Source organism: Tamandua tetradactyla, chromosome 2 (genome assembly GCF_023851605.1).
Source record: "Tamandua tetradactyla isolate mTamTet1 chromosome 2, mTamTet1.pri, whole genome shotgun sequence".
In the NCBI taxonomy this organism is placed as follows: domain Eukaryota; kingdom Metazoa; phylum Chordata; class Mammalia; order Pilosa; family Myrmecophagidae; genus Tamandua; species Tamandua tetradactyla.
This window is the reverse complement of record NC_135328.1, coordinates 63,338,051-63,354,839: the sequence shown is the minus strand read 5'-3', so window position 1 is coordinate 63,354,839 and position 16,789 is coordinate 63,338,051. Positions and strand designations below refer to the sequence as shown.

Sequence of the window (16,789 nt, the reverse complement as noted above, 5' to 3'; positions counted from 1 at the left end):
CATATCCTACTTACTGTTTTCCAATACCTAAGTGATTCAGTTATTCCCTGAAAACCCAGAATGAGGAAACAATAATTTATTTAGCAAATTTTGATTATCTTCTCTGAGCATGTGCCGGCTGCTAGGAGGAACAAAAGTATACTTTACAAACAAGATAAAATACCCATAAAACAAGTACCATCCTCTTCTGCATTCTATATTTCCTTCCTTCATCCAAAGTGTTTTACATGTTGAGGGTACACATAGCCTCACAGATTGTTATCCTTAATTTCAATCACCTTCACCTCTACTCATTTTAGTTACCCTCTTCCAAATATGCCTGAATTGGGCCTTATCTAACATACTTTTTCAGTCCTCTTACTCCTGCCCCCACTATACCTACTTGAATCTCAGTGGAAAACTAATCCCTTGATATTTCCCTTTTCTCCTACTGTATTGGTAGCTCCACTTCCTTCCCTATAGAGTCCAGATACTAGAATGCATCATCAGCTACTCTCACCAGCATCTCCTTCAACAAGTTTTCCCCTTTTTCTTTTTAGTGCTCACATCTGGCAGAATTTCAAATAGCAAATGAATATTATATATCCAACATTAGTTTCTGTTTCTACTCCCACATTGTTGGATTCCACCAGGGCAAAAATAAATCACAAATGTTGGTGTCCCTACAAATTTAAATATTTAATATCAGGCAAGGCCTCACACTAATTAGCAGTTCTTAGTTAACCATCTCTCCCATGCCCCTCAAGTGCTTTATCACTTATCCACTTCTCTGCTCAAGCCGAATCCCATTCATGACCCATCTTTCTCAAAAGATGAGAGTGCTTCCTATTTCACGGAAAAAAGAAGCTTTGGGGCATGAACTACTTCATCTTAATGCATCACACACAAATTTTCCTTTGTCATTTTTACCTTCTTCCACTACTAAACAAAAAGACTTTCCTCTGTTTCTATTAATAATCCACTTACCTGAGCTCTGGATTCCATCTCCCATTCAGGAACTTTGCTACATCAGTTAATGTCTTCCTTTATTTTCAACCTTCCTTCTCCAAGGGTTCCATCCCAAAATGCTCAAGTCTTCCCTCTCATCTTCAATTAAAAAAAAAAAAAAGCAAATCCTCCCACGGTTTTATACTCTATTTGCTTAAACTCTATACTCTTCCTTCAAAGCCAGTCTTCTAGGAAAAGTAATTTTAACTCAACACTCCACTTTCTCACCTCTGAATCCTTCCTTAACCCAAAATAAAATTGCTCTATTCTATTGAAATTGTTCTCATAGCTGATGACTTCCTTAGCTGGCAAGTTGGATGATGTAATAATCTTTCAATTTGTGTACTTACTTCTAGTCTCAACCCCTTTCTTATTACTACTAGGGATCTTTACATAAATAACACCTGTTAATACTGCTTTGCTGAAAATTCTTCCTGCCTACAGAACCAAACTTAATCTTTGCATGGTATTCAGTGCTTTATTCAGACTACCCACTGTCTCAGCCTCAAACCATACTTTATTCTCCAGCGATTCTTAACTACTCTATCTTTCCAGTGACATCATGTGGTCACATGTGTGCTCTTAAAGAGCTGTCCCCTCTGCTGGAATGTCATCCTTCTTCCTCCCCCAACCTTGTATGCCTTGCAAACTCACCCTATGAACCTAAGATTAGGCTCAACCTTCTCTGTTTAATCTTTTCTGGCACCTCTGGGCAGACTTGACTATGTTGAGTTTCACTGCACTTTATACATAGAGCCATTGGGTAGCATAGCACTTTTCTGTCCCTGATCCCAAGTCATTGCAATTAGGAACATATCTTAGAATTGCTGCATAAATCCCAGCAACAAATGTACAACGCATGGCACATAAGCTAAGTAAGGTCCTTTTGCATGATTTCTGTAAAAGTAGTTAATGGTTAGAATGCAACATGAATGGTACAGACAAGTGTGAGTCAAGTTCTGTAGAGGGAGGAATCTGGGTGCTATATAAGAAACTAACTGGTGCTTTAAGAATGTTGGATGTCTAGTGAGGCAGGGGAGTAATTTTCAGGTGATACCAGAGCATGAATAATGGTTCAGTGGTCAAAATTAATACTGTATGTTTTAGAGAGAATAAAAAAGATCAAACAGGGTGATGCAATGGTGGCTCAGTGGCAGCATTCTTGCCTGTCATCCCAGAGACTTGGGTTCGATTCCCAGAGACTGCCCATGCAGAAAAAAAAAATTATATATATATATATATATATATATATATATATATATATATATATATATATATCAGCCAGGATGCAAGAGGTTAAAGTCAGATTTTATATCACCTTGAATAACAAGTAAAGGGATTTGGATATTTTTCTGTATTAATGAGGCTGCATTTTAAGCATGACAAGGTTCTCATTAACCAAGTTGGTCACTGTAAATGATATATGTGAATTTATGGCAAAGCTGCTCACACAAACTTGGGAAACAAGATTACCCTCAGAGTTGAACTGTAAAATCAAATAATGGATGAAAGCCAAGTGTCCCCAAAGTTCCTTAGCAAAATGGCTGACTCCAAGGAAGGTAAATGATGAGAATGGAGTACTGTTGCTATGCCAGAAAACATGGAAGTGCTAAAAATGATGGAGTCTATTAGAAGGATGTGGACACCAGCTGGGAGATGTTCTCACTGGCTAAATATGGAGGAAAAATGCATCAAAATAAATAAGGACAGAATTGATCTATAACCTATTGGATAAAATAACAATCTATGGATTCATATTAATAACAGATAAATGGAGAAGGGTTAAAACCCTTCCTTACTGAAAAATGCTTAATAAATATAAAAGGGATGATGGAGTTGGAAAAATGACCATTTTGCCATCATCATAGTAAACACTGATTCAGGCAAGAAGCATCAGTAGATGCTAAATTTAGGCAAGAAAAAGCTTAATGAGGAACAGGATATCATCTTTTCACAAATTACTCAATCACAAAAGGAAAAAAATAGTAGAGAAACTGGATAACTTAACAAAGTGATCAAAGCTAACATCACCAGTATAGGACAAATGGACACCATATAACTCCAGATATAGATACCCTATGGACACAATACCATGTAATGTCGTATTCCAGCCTAAAATGTACTATATGACTCAAACATGGAGAAACATAAGACAAACTGAACTTGAGGGGCATTCTATAAAATATCTTCAAAAGTGTTAATGTTCCAACTAAAAAATGGGTAAAAGATCTGAATAGACATCTGTCCAAAGAAAATATACAAATGGCAAAAAAAAGCACATGAAAAGATGCTCAACATCATTAGCCATCAGGGAAATGGAAATTAAAACTATTTAAGAAAGAAGAAAATGACAAGTGTTGGAGAAGAGGCAGACAAATAGGAACATTCATTCATTGCTGGTGATGATGTAAAATGGGGCAAGCCACAGTGGAAGACTGGTGGTTCCTCACAAAGTTAAGTATAGAATTATCATATGACCTGGCAATCCCACTAGGTGTATACCCAGGGAATCCAACAGATATTTGCATACCAATGTTCATTGCATCATTATTCACAATTGACAAAAGATGGAAGCAACCCAAGTGTCTGTCAATCAATGAGTGGCTAAACAAAGGTGGTATATACATGCAATGGAATATTATTCAGCCATGAAAGGAATGGAGTTCTGATATATGTTACATGAATGAATTTTTGAAGACATTGTGGTGAGTGAAATAAGCCAGACACAAAAGGACAAATGTATGATCTCATTGATATGAAAAAATTAGAATATGCAAACTCAGAGTCATAATCTAGAATACTGGTTACTAGGGAGTGGGTGGCAATAGAGAATAGGAAGGTAAGGCTTAAAATACAGAGTTCCTACTTAGAACAAGGGAAATGTTTTGGTAATAGATGGTGGTGATGATAGCAAGACATTGTGGGCATAACTGAAAAAGCACTGAATTTTATATCTGAATGTGGTTAAAAGGGGAAATGTTATGGTTGTATAAAATTTTAAAAATTCCATGGAACTGCACTACACAGCAAACCCTAAGTTAAACATGGACTGTAGTTAAAAGTATAATTATTAAAATATGCTTTCATCAATTGTAACAAATGTACCAAGCCCATGCAAGGTGTTGGTAATAGGGCAGTATATAGAAATCCAGTATTTTATGCCTTATTGTTCTGCAAACCCATATCTCTAATAAAAAAATAAAAGTATCAATGTCATAAAAGACAAATTAAGGGCAAGGAGTTGTTCCACAGTAAAGACTAAAAAACAAAAAACATGACAACAAAATCCACCCCTATTGTGGGGGGAGGATTATTATAAAGACTACCATTAGGAAAAACATTTGCAATATCAGAATATAGATTGAAGATTATTGTGTCAATGTTAGACTTCCTTAATTTGGTAACTGCACTTAAGTCATCACACTTAAGTATTAAGGGATAAAAGAGCATTATGTATGTAATATACTTGAGTGGCTCAGAAAAATTGCTACACATATAGGAGAGAATGCATGATAAAGTGAATGTGGCAAAATGCTAAAAATTGGTGAATCAGGGTAAAGAGAAGAATTCCTTGTACTAGTCTTAGGAATTTTCTATAAGTTTGATATTTCAAAACAAAAAAATAAATATAAGTACCCCTACAGGCCTGCAAGCTTGCCTGTATGAGAGTGAATTGATCAGTGAGTTATTAGCCATGTATAGTCCACAAAAGGTGAAAAAATCACAAAGGCAAATATACACTGACTATCAAAGCCACTCTCTCCAGGAGAATCAGTCACTAGACAAGTATTCTGGTCCCGACTGCGCCCGTGAAGATGAAGATCTTAGTCTGAGATCAAACAGTTGACTAACCACTACCCTACATTCTATTCTCAGGAAGCAAACTCGTGATTATGATCTAGCTTCCCATTTAGGTTTTCCTAAGTTGAGAATGCACTGTACATCTCTATACGACTAACTATATCATCATGGTAAATTGATCAGTAACAATATGTTAATTGTACATGAGTCTAATGAGCTTAATGTTGCTGATCGGGACTTTGAACATGGAGAAATCCCTTTCCCACAGGTTCCTGCTGCTTCTCCACCGTTAGTGGGGACCTATCTGGGGCTGGCAGGGGTTCAGCTAAACCGAAGCACCTTTCAAAAAATTTTCAATTTTACTTGTTGGCTCAGCTTACACTGGCAGGGAATGCAATTATTCCCCATGATGGAAGAATTTCCACTAAGTGTGTCGTCAGCTTGCATCCCTGCTACTTTGTACCAACTGCCCATCATTACTACAAATTAGATCCCAGAGCTGAGGTGGAACTTGTGAGGAAGTAAAGTCCTAACAAGCTTTTTCTGAGTGAAAGGGGGTGGAAGGATCATTAATGATGAAGCAAAATGGCTATGTTGCAGTTCCTTTTTCCATTTCTTTTTTTTTTTTTTTTTTAACATGGGCAGGCACCGGGAATCAAACCCGGGTCCTCAGGTATGACAGGCAAGCATTCTTACCTGCTGAGCCACCGTGACCCGCCCCCTTTTTCCATTTCTTTACACAAGTAAAACAAAGTCACAAAATTCACAAAATCTCTGACTACCTGAGGTAAAAATAAAATGTCCCATGGAATCTGAACTCAAATGAAAAAGGTAAAGAATATAAATGCTAAGAAAGTTCAGATAGTGGAGCTTCCTGAAAGCAGAAAGCAGATCTTAGCCAATTTTTAAAAAAATCTCTAGAATTTATCCATTCATCCATCCTAATGTTTTTAAATATTTCCTATGCAAAAGGAAATAGTGAAGGATATAGCAATGCACATACATATAGCTGTCAAACAACTTGCAGAATGGTGGGAGGTAAGACATTTAATAATTAACTACAAATTGTGATTAGGGCTCTGAAGGAATCAGGGAGTTAAGAGCAAGCAAATAAGGGGAAAAGGGTTCAGTTCCCAGCTAAAGAAAATATGGCACATAAGAAGGCCCTGAAGTAGTAGAGCAGCACCTCCATAGACTGGAAGCAGGCTAGAGTGGCCCCAGCACAAGTGAGGTGAGAGAAAAGCTGGAGGGGAACCAGAGCCTGAATAGGTAAAAGGTTTGTAAACCATATCAAGCTGTTGAACTTTGTCTGCATGTTTTTGTTTTTTAATTACCCTAAAGAATAACGGGAAGCTAGAGAAGGATTTTTTAAGATATTCTGAATGTTGCATCAAGAATAGTTTGGGGTTATTTCATTCAAAATGATGTCCTGGAGGTTCATCCATGTTGTATAATTTCACTTAATTAGAACATGCAAAGTCAGAGTCAGAAACCAGAATACAGGTTACCAGGGGTCTGGTGGGAATAGGGAATAGGAGTTAACTCTTAATTGGTAGTTTCTGTTTGGGGGTGATGGAAGCACAACTGTAAATGTAATACCAGTGAACCGTACATTTGAAAGTGGTCAAAATTGGAAATTTTAGGTTGTATGTTATCTTAGCAGAATAAAACATTTTAAAGATTATAGAACTATATAACAGTGAACCCTATATAGTTAATAGTATAATTAATAATATTCTTTCACCAATTCTAACAAAAGTACCACACTAATGCAGTGTTAGGGAAAACTGTGTGTGGCAGGGAGATATATGGGAACTTTACTTTCTGTATGCTTTTGTTATAAACCTAAAACTTCTCTAATAAAAAAAACTGAGAAGTTTTAAAAAAGAAACTTTTCCTCTTACTCCTTGGTATTATATGGATTGCCATAATGATGGGAGAAGGAATTAGGAGGGGTCTAGAGGTACTAATATGTTACTTCAGCATATACAGCTCAACCGCAAGCATGCACACGGTTGCAAGCTCTTTGTGAAATATCTCTTCCCTGTTAGGCTTGGTCAGGACAAGGCCTTCTTCAATAAAAGTTCTTAATTAAAAAAAAAAAGAATGGATTGGGGGAAAAAGAGATGGGTGAAAAACAACAGTGGATGATAGTATAGGTGGGGAACATGGCTACCTAAACCAGATAGTATATACACATTGAAAGCACAGTGTTAGAAAAATATTTAAAGACCAGGATTTGGTGACTGGATGAGGGGGCCAGGAGGAAAGAGGAATCAGACTTGAAACTCAAAATTTTAATATATGCTAAGAAAAATAACTTGTAACTTCAAATTTCATAATCTGAAATATATTTCTTGATAGTCTTTTCACAATTTCCCAATGTCTGAGCTTACTAAAAATTGCCTAATTGATTTAAGATTTTTATAACTTTAAACCAGTTTCTTACTGCCATATGCTAAATGCAAACCCTACAAAAGGCTTACAAAACTCAGTTCCATACTCATTATTCTTTGGCTAACCCTGTCTTCTTTTAGTTCCTTGAATATGGTAGGCTTCCCTACAGCCTTTGGATCTTTGTAAACTTAGCCAATAGCCATTCTACTTCTAGTCAATGCCTACTTGTCATCAGGATTGCAATACAACCATTATTTCTGCATAAGATCTGGTCCCCTTTATATGCTTTTATACCAAATTATATACTATGTCTTCAGATAAATGATTAGTTTGTAATGTTACATTTATATGAGTATTGTCTGTCTTACTCAATGTTCTGTAAGCCTCCTGAAGACAGGAAGCATGTCTGCTCTATTTTATCACTGACTCCCGAAACATCTACTATAGAACCCGCCATACAGCAGGCATTCCAATAGCTTTTGAATAACAAATTAATATGGGAGCAAGGCAAATTGAAGACTAAATTCAGATTTAATTCAAACTGCTGTTCACTGGCAATCCTACATCAGGCTAGATGCAGAGCAACTTTATCATCTCTAAAAACAGGATAAAATATAAACATAGCCATTCTGTATAAAAGAACTACCAATGCATAAACAGCATGGCAAGGGTTTTGTTTTTAGAAAGGTAAATGCTATATAACTATTTGATTAAGATACAAAGTAATCAAAATACTCTTCATAATGAGATGGAACTAAAACAATCATTAAAACTGTGAAGTTAAATGCAATCTTCTGAAACTCAGCATTTATGACACAATTATACACTTAGCTATTTTCAAGTTTTAGCACCACTAAGATAATGTATGTAATTAAAGAAAAGAAAAAGGAATACTGCATGGGAAAATTTCTGGATCCTTGTTTAAAGTGTTTCTGCTTTATTATTTTTTTCTTGAATACACATTTGTTTTACTGGCAGTCCAGATAAACAAGTATATAAAGGAAATATTTAAATTTTTCTTTTGGTAGATGTCAAGATAAACTGTGCAGACTAAAATGCCTCGATTTAACCAGAAGAAATGGTTTTGAATTATACAAATTTTTCCTTACGAAGAAAAATAAAGACTGTCCAAAGGGAGTCCCCTAGTTTATAACACATTTCCAGAATAATTCTCAAAAAAAAAAAAATTCAAAAATACTCATTACTACTTTAAAAAATATGTCAATACCATATGGCTTTATGAAATAACTTCCAAAATTTACATTTTTATTTAAAAAGGATCCCAAGTTTTAAATAAACTGCTAATAATACCATTTCCTTCACTTAAAAGTGCATATTTCTTGAGAATGGGACTTACATACTTTTTGAACAAATAAAATGCTCTTTACAAATTTTAAACACAAAATCACTTAAAATATTTTAAGGGGAGAAAAGCGTTTTCACCAAAAGTCATCTTTAAATAGATTACAGTAGATGACATTGTTCCATAAGGATTCTCAATGAGATGCTTTGGCAGTTTTAAGACATGTGATGGTCTCTAACAAGAGACACTGATATTAGTGATGTCCTTGGAGATGGCAGTTGCCTTGATGGCTCAGTTTGAATAGATACAACATTACTTGGCTGGCTCTCCAAATTAGAGGCAAAAGTACTCTCTTCTCTTACATCAAGAGTTTGTTCAGCTGAAACTGCCTGGAGTGGAACATCATCTACAGTTTTATCTAAGTTGTTAGTAAATGTGGTAATATCACACTCCTTGTCCAGAACACCAAATTCATCTTCTATGGTAACTACATCTTTAGTTTCAAATGGTTCCAAGGAGGGAGCCAAAAATTCATTTTGTAGAGGACCTTGAGGACCACTACTGTCACACTCTATATCTTCTTTTATTTCAGAATCCTTTTCACTATCACTGTCAATGGTAATTACAACTGGGGAATGTGAAGCATTATCTCCATGGTGCTTCTTATGCTTCTTCTTGTGTTTCTTCTTTTTCTTTTTATGATGTCTAGAATCAGTAGCTTTACCTTCATAAACTATCTCTACACTTAGGCTCCGGGTCCTCCTTTTTCTCCTTTTGTGTTTTGTTTCTCTGTCTGGTGATCGGTTGTCTGAAAAGCTGTCACTCTCATTTTTGTAGTTTGCATCCAATTTTGATGAAGATTTTTGGTAATGATTATCCTTTACTTTGGAAGCAAATTCACGGGATGGTTGGGCCACTTCGTTAGTACCTTCCAAATGTCGCGTTTTGTATTTTCGTTTCCCTCCAGGCTTTTCATTTCTCACCCGGTCAGGCCCTGTAGATGTAGTCCTTGATCTATTACTGGACAGGCTTCTTGATCTATGCCTTTCATAGTAATAATACTTCCTTTCACTGTGATTATTCTTTTTCCTAGCATTTGTTCTTTCAGAAAAGGACTGAATCCTAAATTCTGGACTTGAAGATTGTCTGGAATAATGAGCTCTGGACAGAGTCCTCCTTCTGTAAGATGATGCATAGCCATCCCTGTCCTTATTTCTACTATAAAAAGTATATTCCCACTTATATCTGCTTCCATAATTATTTCTTAAATAATAACGATCCCTATTTCTGCTCCGTGATCTTCTTTTACCACGATCACTGCTACGAGACCTTGATCTGCTTGTGCTCTCGCTAGTTAGAGATAGAGTTTGGCTTCTTCTTGACCAGCTCCTATCTCTAGTTCTTGATCTCTTTTTGTCTCTCCTACCTCTAGGTCTGCTACTCTCCCTGCTTCTGGATCGTTTGTCTTTCATCCTTTTTTTCCCATGATGTTTTCTACGAGTCTTCTGATCATGCCCACTTCTACTCTGGGAACGTGAATCTGAACTTCTTGATCTTCCCCTCTTTTTGTGCCTATGGTTATATGGGGAATATACTCTGTCTCCTCTCATGGATGAGCTCAGATCTCTGGGAGATGATGATGATGCAGATCGTTTCTCTTCCTTCTTTGATTTAATTCTTGTACCAGAATCACAATAACCTTTATTTATTTGTCCATCCTTTCCATGGACAGAGTGTGGTGAGGAACATCTACTAACATCACTATCACCAGAACTGTAAGACTGCTCTTCTTCTTGTGTCTTTACTGTATCCATTTTCTCATAAGAACCTAACTCTTCAGAATCAGAGGACAGTTCGACAAGTTCTGGAGTCCTCTCAGCTATTGGTTTAACAAACCCAACAATAACACAGTTATCTGAAGAAGAATCACTGTCATTATTTAGGTCCTCATTGGTCTGTACTCCTTGTATCTGAGATGTGCTTCCTCCTGTTACAAGTTCTTCATCTGAACTGTCAGAAGTATTTAAAAGGGAAGCCATGGCAGTATGTACCTGTTCTGAGCTTGAGTAAGAGGGCCCTGGAGTTTCATCATCCCATGGTGCTTGACTAACAGTGGCTACATTAATATCTAGCTCTTGGGTCTCAGCCTCATCTGGAGATATTGTTATGACTGAAGAATCAGAATGGCTGCCTTCTTCATATGAAGGAGCAGGGCAATCATAATTAGCATGCTGGTCAAAGGCCGCCATGTTAAAAGGAGATCGAGCAAAACTGATAAATTCATGTATAAAATGCTCAGTTCGATTAAGTAAAAATGGTCTTAAGTCAGACACAAATGCCTGACTCTCCAAATCATAGCGAGTAACGTTACTCATGATGATGTGTTGGACGATATTCACTAAAGATCCGTGAGCTCCAAAAAGAACTGTTAGTTCGCGTTTTAACCAGGGGACTAATCTATGTAGGCAAGCTGGGTTTCTACGGAAAAATTCAGCTGAAATATCTCTGTAGCGACCACCATCTTCAATATTTCTAACACGAGCACCAGCACGATAGAGAGTCCGTCTAAAATTAATAATATCCTGTTCCTGAATTTTCCGCAAAGATCTTTCATCTGCAGTAGTTGGCCTCCTTATTGAAATTTGTCTCATAAATTGAGGAATTTCACCATCTCTAGGTCTTGCTGAAATGCCTAACCCTTCAAATAGTACTCCACTATCTGGTGGAGTTGTTGTTCTTCTATTCACGGTACTACTAGGTGAATAAACAGAAGCATTTCGCTCTCTTGTCATAGTTGTACGGTAGCGAAATCGTCGAACATCAGGGGTGGCAAAAGAACCATTATATGAAGGCCTTAGGACATATTCCTTGAAGTCATCTTCTGCCCTCACAGAATGGAAAATAGAATCAAAGGGTTGTTTACATAATGGACATTCGGCTTTGTTTTTAGACCACTCCTGTACACAGCGAAAACAGAACTTATGTAAACAGCGATCTAAGTAAGACACATTATCAAATCTGTCCAAGCATATAGGACACTTAGAATCAGGAGATGCATCAGCTGGTACTGTCTGTTGCAATTTGCTAGTGCCAGCTTTAGGTGAAAAGTTGTCCATTTTAAATTCCTTAGCAGCTGATGCCATTATCTGTAAAAGGGAAAGAAACACATCAGTGACCTGATAAAAGAGAGGTGATTAAATAATCTGAGGAAAGATGCAAATAAAAACCTTGGAATACACTTTGGTGAAAATACCCGAGTGGTTTATTATGTTTGTAATTTAAAGGGGCAATGTAGCATAGCAGTATATTTAAAAGTACAGGTCTGAAGTCAGATTTCCTGAGTTGAACCTTGACTCCACATTTGTAGTGTGACTTAGGATCAGTTTCTGTGCTTCACTTTCATCTGTACATCAATGAAAAGAGAATGTAAGGATCAAATCAGTTGTTAACATAAAAAGCTCTTACAAAGGTACCTGATACACAGTAAGCTCTCAAATAATACATGATGTCCTGTATTCTTTTAAAAATATTCTGAGAAATATTTCAAATATACAAAAAAGCACAAAAGAAAATATATCAAACACCCATGTATCCACTACTCAGATTAACTTTAATTCCAAATTTTTCAAAATAAATTAAATATTACAGATTTAGTTAATGTCTCACTGTTTTCCTTCTTCCCCTCTATCCATCTCCTGAAAACAAAAAACACAGTCCCAAGCTGGTATTATTCCTATGTATGGTTTGACTCTTTATACCTGTATGCCCCTAACAATATAGCTACTGATTTATTTGTGGCAATTATTTTATGTATACTTTTTCTTGGTACGCATGCTGTATGGTGGGGGGGTCACATTCCATTCTTTTCCCATGCGGGTATCCCCTTACTGCAGTACCATCTGTTGAATTTTTGTTTGGTTGGTTTTTTGTTTGTTTGCTTATTGGTTTGTTTGCTTGGCAAGTGCATGGGCCGGGAATTGGAGCCAGGAATCAAATCCAGGTCTTCCACATGGCAGGCAAGAATTCTACCACTGAACTACCCTTGCACTCCCTTATTTTATATATACTTTTTAAAACACCTTTAAACAGTTTTGCTGAATTATAACTTACATATCAGGAAATTCACCATTTAAATCAATTCTGTGGTTTTTTTAGTAAAAGACTCTTTCACTAACAGCAAGATCTTTTAGTGATAATTAAATGATATAATAAATGAAAAAGCCTCAACAGCAGTGTCTGGCTTATAGTAACTAACTGTTCAGTAAATGTTAGCTGCTACTGCTATTATTTCTACATTACAATTATTATTACTACACCATTACATTTTATTCAACAATGATTCATTTAAGCATTCTTGAGCAGCCTTCCTTAGCTTTTTAATTTAACTCAAAAGCTAAACCACAACGTATAAAATCATACTTTCAGTCCCCTTCTCTACCATCTTACCCACTAGGATCTTATAGATGAGTTTTGTTTACTTTAAGTTTACCAATTTACAACGACCCATAGCTTCCAAAATGTTTTTGCCAGAGTTGAAATTTAGTACGCATTTTGGCCTTGTTATTTTTATAAAACCTCTTTAGCTGTATCCTATACAAACCATTTTGGATATATTAAACTTTAGCTGATTCTTTTATGTTTTCTTGGGCCTGTTACTTATCTTTCTCCATCACCTTCTTGTATGTTTTCTTGGGCCTATTACTTATCTTTCTCCAGGAAGTTCCAACTGCTGTCAAGTTAGTCACATACTAGAACTGTCACTTAAAGCAAGTAAATAAACAAAATCCCACAACAAAAATTTGTGACTGTGAAATATGAGTGTTTGTCAAAGATTTCAAATTAAACTTGCTCATCTAGGGCATGCTCACTTTTTCAGAATCATAACTTAAAAGAGAATCAATTAATGCTGAACAAATATTTCTGCAGGAGCCAGAATATTTCTAATATTCTATTCTCTAACTGGAAATGAAAAAATCACCAATCTTTAAATATTATAAATACATAATACTAAATGCTTCCCTTCCCTAGTCTTATTAACCTGTTAATACATTTAAACTCTGAAACTATGATATTGCATAAACTTCTCAGCATTTCCCTCTACCTTCTATCTTTTATTCACTTTATTCGGGATAATATATATGTTAACACATACTACCTGTAGGATTATAGGCATTTGTGCTTGTGCTGAGGGAGGAGATGGAAAAGGGTAGGGAGGGAGCTGGACAGATTATCAGAAGACCTGGACTGAAGACTAGGCTTCACCTAAAACTAGTTCTGCAAACCAGGAAAATCTTCAATATGGACTTTAGTTTACTCCTCCATAAAATGAAGGGATTATTAGACTTAAATTTTAAAATCTCCTACCGAGTCATAGATTAGCAAATATCAGTTAAATTCAGTTGTAAATCAAAAACTGTATCCAGTTACAGCCATGAAAAAAGACTGGTGAATTTCAAATTATTACATTTCATCTTAACCTGGTTCTTTGGAATGTACAATTTTAGTGTTTAATGAACAGTTCTAGTTCACATAACAACGACAACCCAGGATGAATTTATTAAAGGAAATTTTTAGGCAGTAAAATCAAATTCAAATAAAACAAAATCAACTAAGTATATTTTAAAAATGTAATCTTAGTCTTCCCTTCCCTAGTCTCAAAGCCTTTTAGTCACCATGACAACATAAGCTAAAGAATCAGTAGGTAAAAAAAAGAACAAATAAATTAGAGTTCTGATTGTATTCTGTCAATAAAAAGAATTGACTGCTGATACACGCTACAACCTGGAAGAGCCTTTTCATTACGCTAAATGAAAAAAAAAGTCACAAAAGTCCATATATTGTAAACTCTCAGTTAAATCAAACGTTCAGAATAGGCAAATCTATAGACAGAAAGTTGCCTCAGGTGGAGGTAGGGATGATGAGGAGTTGGTAGAAGGTTTCTTTTTGGAACGATGAAAATGTTCTACAATTAAGATATGTGACATTGTACAACTCTGTAAATGTATTAAAAATTAGTGAATTACAGACTTTAAACTGTTGAGCTTTACAGAATGTAAATTTTTATCCTAATAAAGCTGCTAAAAAAACAAATTAATGCATAAAACAAGGATGGCTAGGAGACACATTAAGTTAGAGATTTGCAGGTGAGATTCTGGGATTAGGTAGCAAAAACAGACACGATGGTAGACACATTTAATACTTCAGGTTCCAAGCGCCTTTACTTTAGCACTCTAGGAATTTGGACTACAAATTAACTTTCTCATAGGCAAGAAGATAAATTAGTTCTCCTGATCCTGCTTCCTAAACTTTCTCCCAAATTGTAAAGTTTACCATCTTTAGGTTAAACGGAATAAATCAAACCCCATACCTAAATCTTCAAATCTATTGGCTTTAACAACGATAAGAAGCCTTCATGTCAAATTTGAGGGAATTTCAGATAATCAACAAGCATACCTATCTAGGAAAACAAGAGGGATAAAGAATCAGTAAGTTGGAGGCTAAAGGTCATATTAGATATTAAAAAATTGTACAGAGATAGCAACAAAGTAGAGCTGCTTGTAGAATTAGATTTTTTATAAAGACTGACTTCCTATAAGTCATATTCTACAGAATTCCTTAAATTATTATAAAAATTAACGACCTACTGATTACCTTTGGCAGAGTGGTATCAATCTAATGCAAAGCCAGGGTTGAGAAACACACCATTTACTAATTGCTGACCTTGGGGGAAGCTGTTTAATCTTTCAAAACCTCCTTAGATTTTCTCAATTCTAAAATGGGGTAAATACCAGTACCCATCTGAAAAGTTACTGTGTAAAAGGATACAGTCCATGTAAACAAGGGACAGTGTTTGGTACACAGAAAGAACTTAGCACTCTTCCCCTCTGTTATGTGAAAGTAATGATAGTGTCCATAATCTATATTTTGAATTCATTTTAATGACTGAATCAAGATGACAATCTCTAAATTATCTTCATATTTAATATAATTATAATACTATATATGGGCAAAGTAGTTAGGAAGGTCACAAGTGAATAAAATAGAAATACACACCCAGGCATAAAAAATACTCTGAGGGTGGGCCACAGTGGCTCAGTGGCAGAGTTCTCGCCTGCCATGCCAGAGACCCGGGTTCGCTTCCCAGTGCCTGCCCATGTAAAAAAAAAAAAAAAATCTGAGTACTATCTCTCATCACCTCAAGGAAATCACTGTAACTTTCTGAGCTACAGTTTAATCACCAATTCCAATTGATGATACAGAAGTTACAGGGTCTGCTGATAAGAACCTATCAAATTTAATTCCAATCCAGCAATTAAAAAAAAATAGTTGGGAACCATTCCCCTCTATAGCCATTCTTTCCAGATAAGCATGTTTGTTTGGGCTGACTATAGAGCCTTGCATTTCAATTAAAAAACTCACTATGTTTCAGCTTAATCTTGGGTAGCTGTTTCTTAATTTACCTTAAATAATCTTGAAAATTACCCACCAAAAACTTAATTCACTTTATTCCTATCTGGCTCATCTTGGCACTGTCCCCTTACAGCCTAGGAATCAGCAGCCCATGAGGAAAGCTTCCTGTTTACATGGATCAAAGAAGTCACTGGCAGGCAAGTCCAGCCCAGAATGCACAGAACACTGCACAGACAACTCAATCAGTCACGGTGGTCGCCGCTTCCTTTGGTTAAGAATTCCAAGGATCATGATCTAAGATAAACACTACATGTATTACATAACCACAAGGAACCTCAATACTGTGATTCCCATTTTACAGACAGGCTCAGAGAGGTGAGGGGACTTAGCCAAGGTCACATACCCTTTCAGGGGCGATGCCAAGATTCAGACTTCAGCGGTTATTTTTCCAGAGACCTGGCTTCTTCCAGTACGCAGTTAGGCTCGTGCCCCTAGAGAGCGCTTCCACAGAAACGCAATCCTCTCCCACCCACTGGGACAGATCCACAGGTGCGCGGCAGAGGCCTCCCGCCTGCAGGGACCCCTGCCCAGCCGAGGCCCGGGCAGCCTGAGGCCGAGATCGCCACCCCCAAGTCCCTGGGCCCCGCTCCAGCTCGCCCAGTCCTCCGACCCCCGAGCCCCATTGTTCCCGATCTCACTCACTCACCTCGGAGGATGCTGGCGCAGGCCCTGTTGGGGCGCTCGTGGCAAGCTCCCGACGGCCCAGAAAGCTGGGACGGTGACGGCAAGATCCGCGAAGGCGTACCCGACGACTTCTCCGCCTACCTTCAGGAAGCGGGGAGGGCAGGGGCGCTTCACCCTCCTCGCGAGACAGCGGAGACACTGGCGGCT

General features: G+C 36.9%; 1 protein-coding gene across 2 annotated transcripts; it reads right to left on the bottom strand.

Annotated features, from left to right (window-relative positions):
• Positions 1-8,075: 8,075 nt before the first annotated feature.
• Positions 8,076-16,712, bottom strand: TOPORS (TOP1 binding arginine/serine rich protein, E3 ubiquitin ligase). 2 transcript variants are annotated; one of them, XM_077147970.1, is made up of 2 exons: positions 16,605-16,712; positions 8,076-11,634 (listed from the first exon to the last, which is right to left on the bottom strand). In XM_077147970.1, exon 2 carries the CDS (start codon positions 11,629-11,631, stop codon positions 8,704-8,706), a length of 2,928 nt encoding a protein of 975 aa, XP_077004085.1. In that variant the 5' UTR covers positions 11,632-11,634; positions 16,605-16,712; the 3' UTR covers positions 8,076-8,703. The 2 variants fall into 2 exon arrangements, with proteins under 2 accessions (XP_077004085.1, XP_077004086.1); XM_077147971.1 differs by lacking the exon at positions 16,605-16,712 and adding an exon at positions 16,302-16,570.
• Positions 16,713-16,789: the final 77 nt, after the last annotated feature.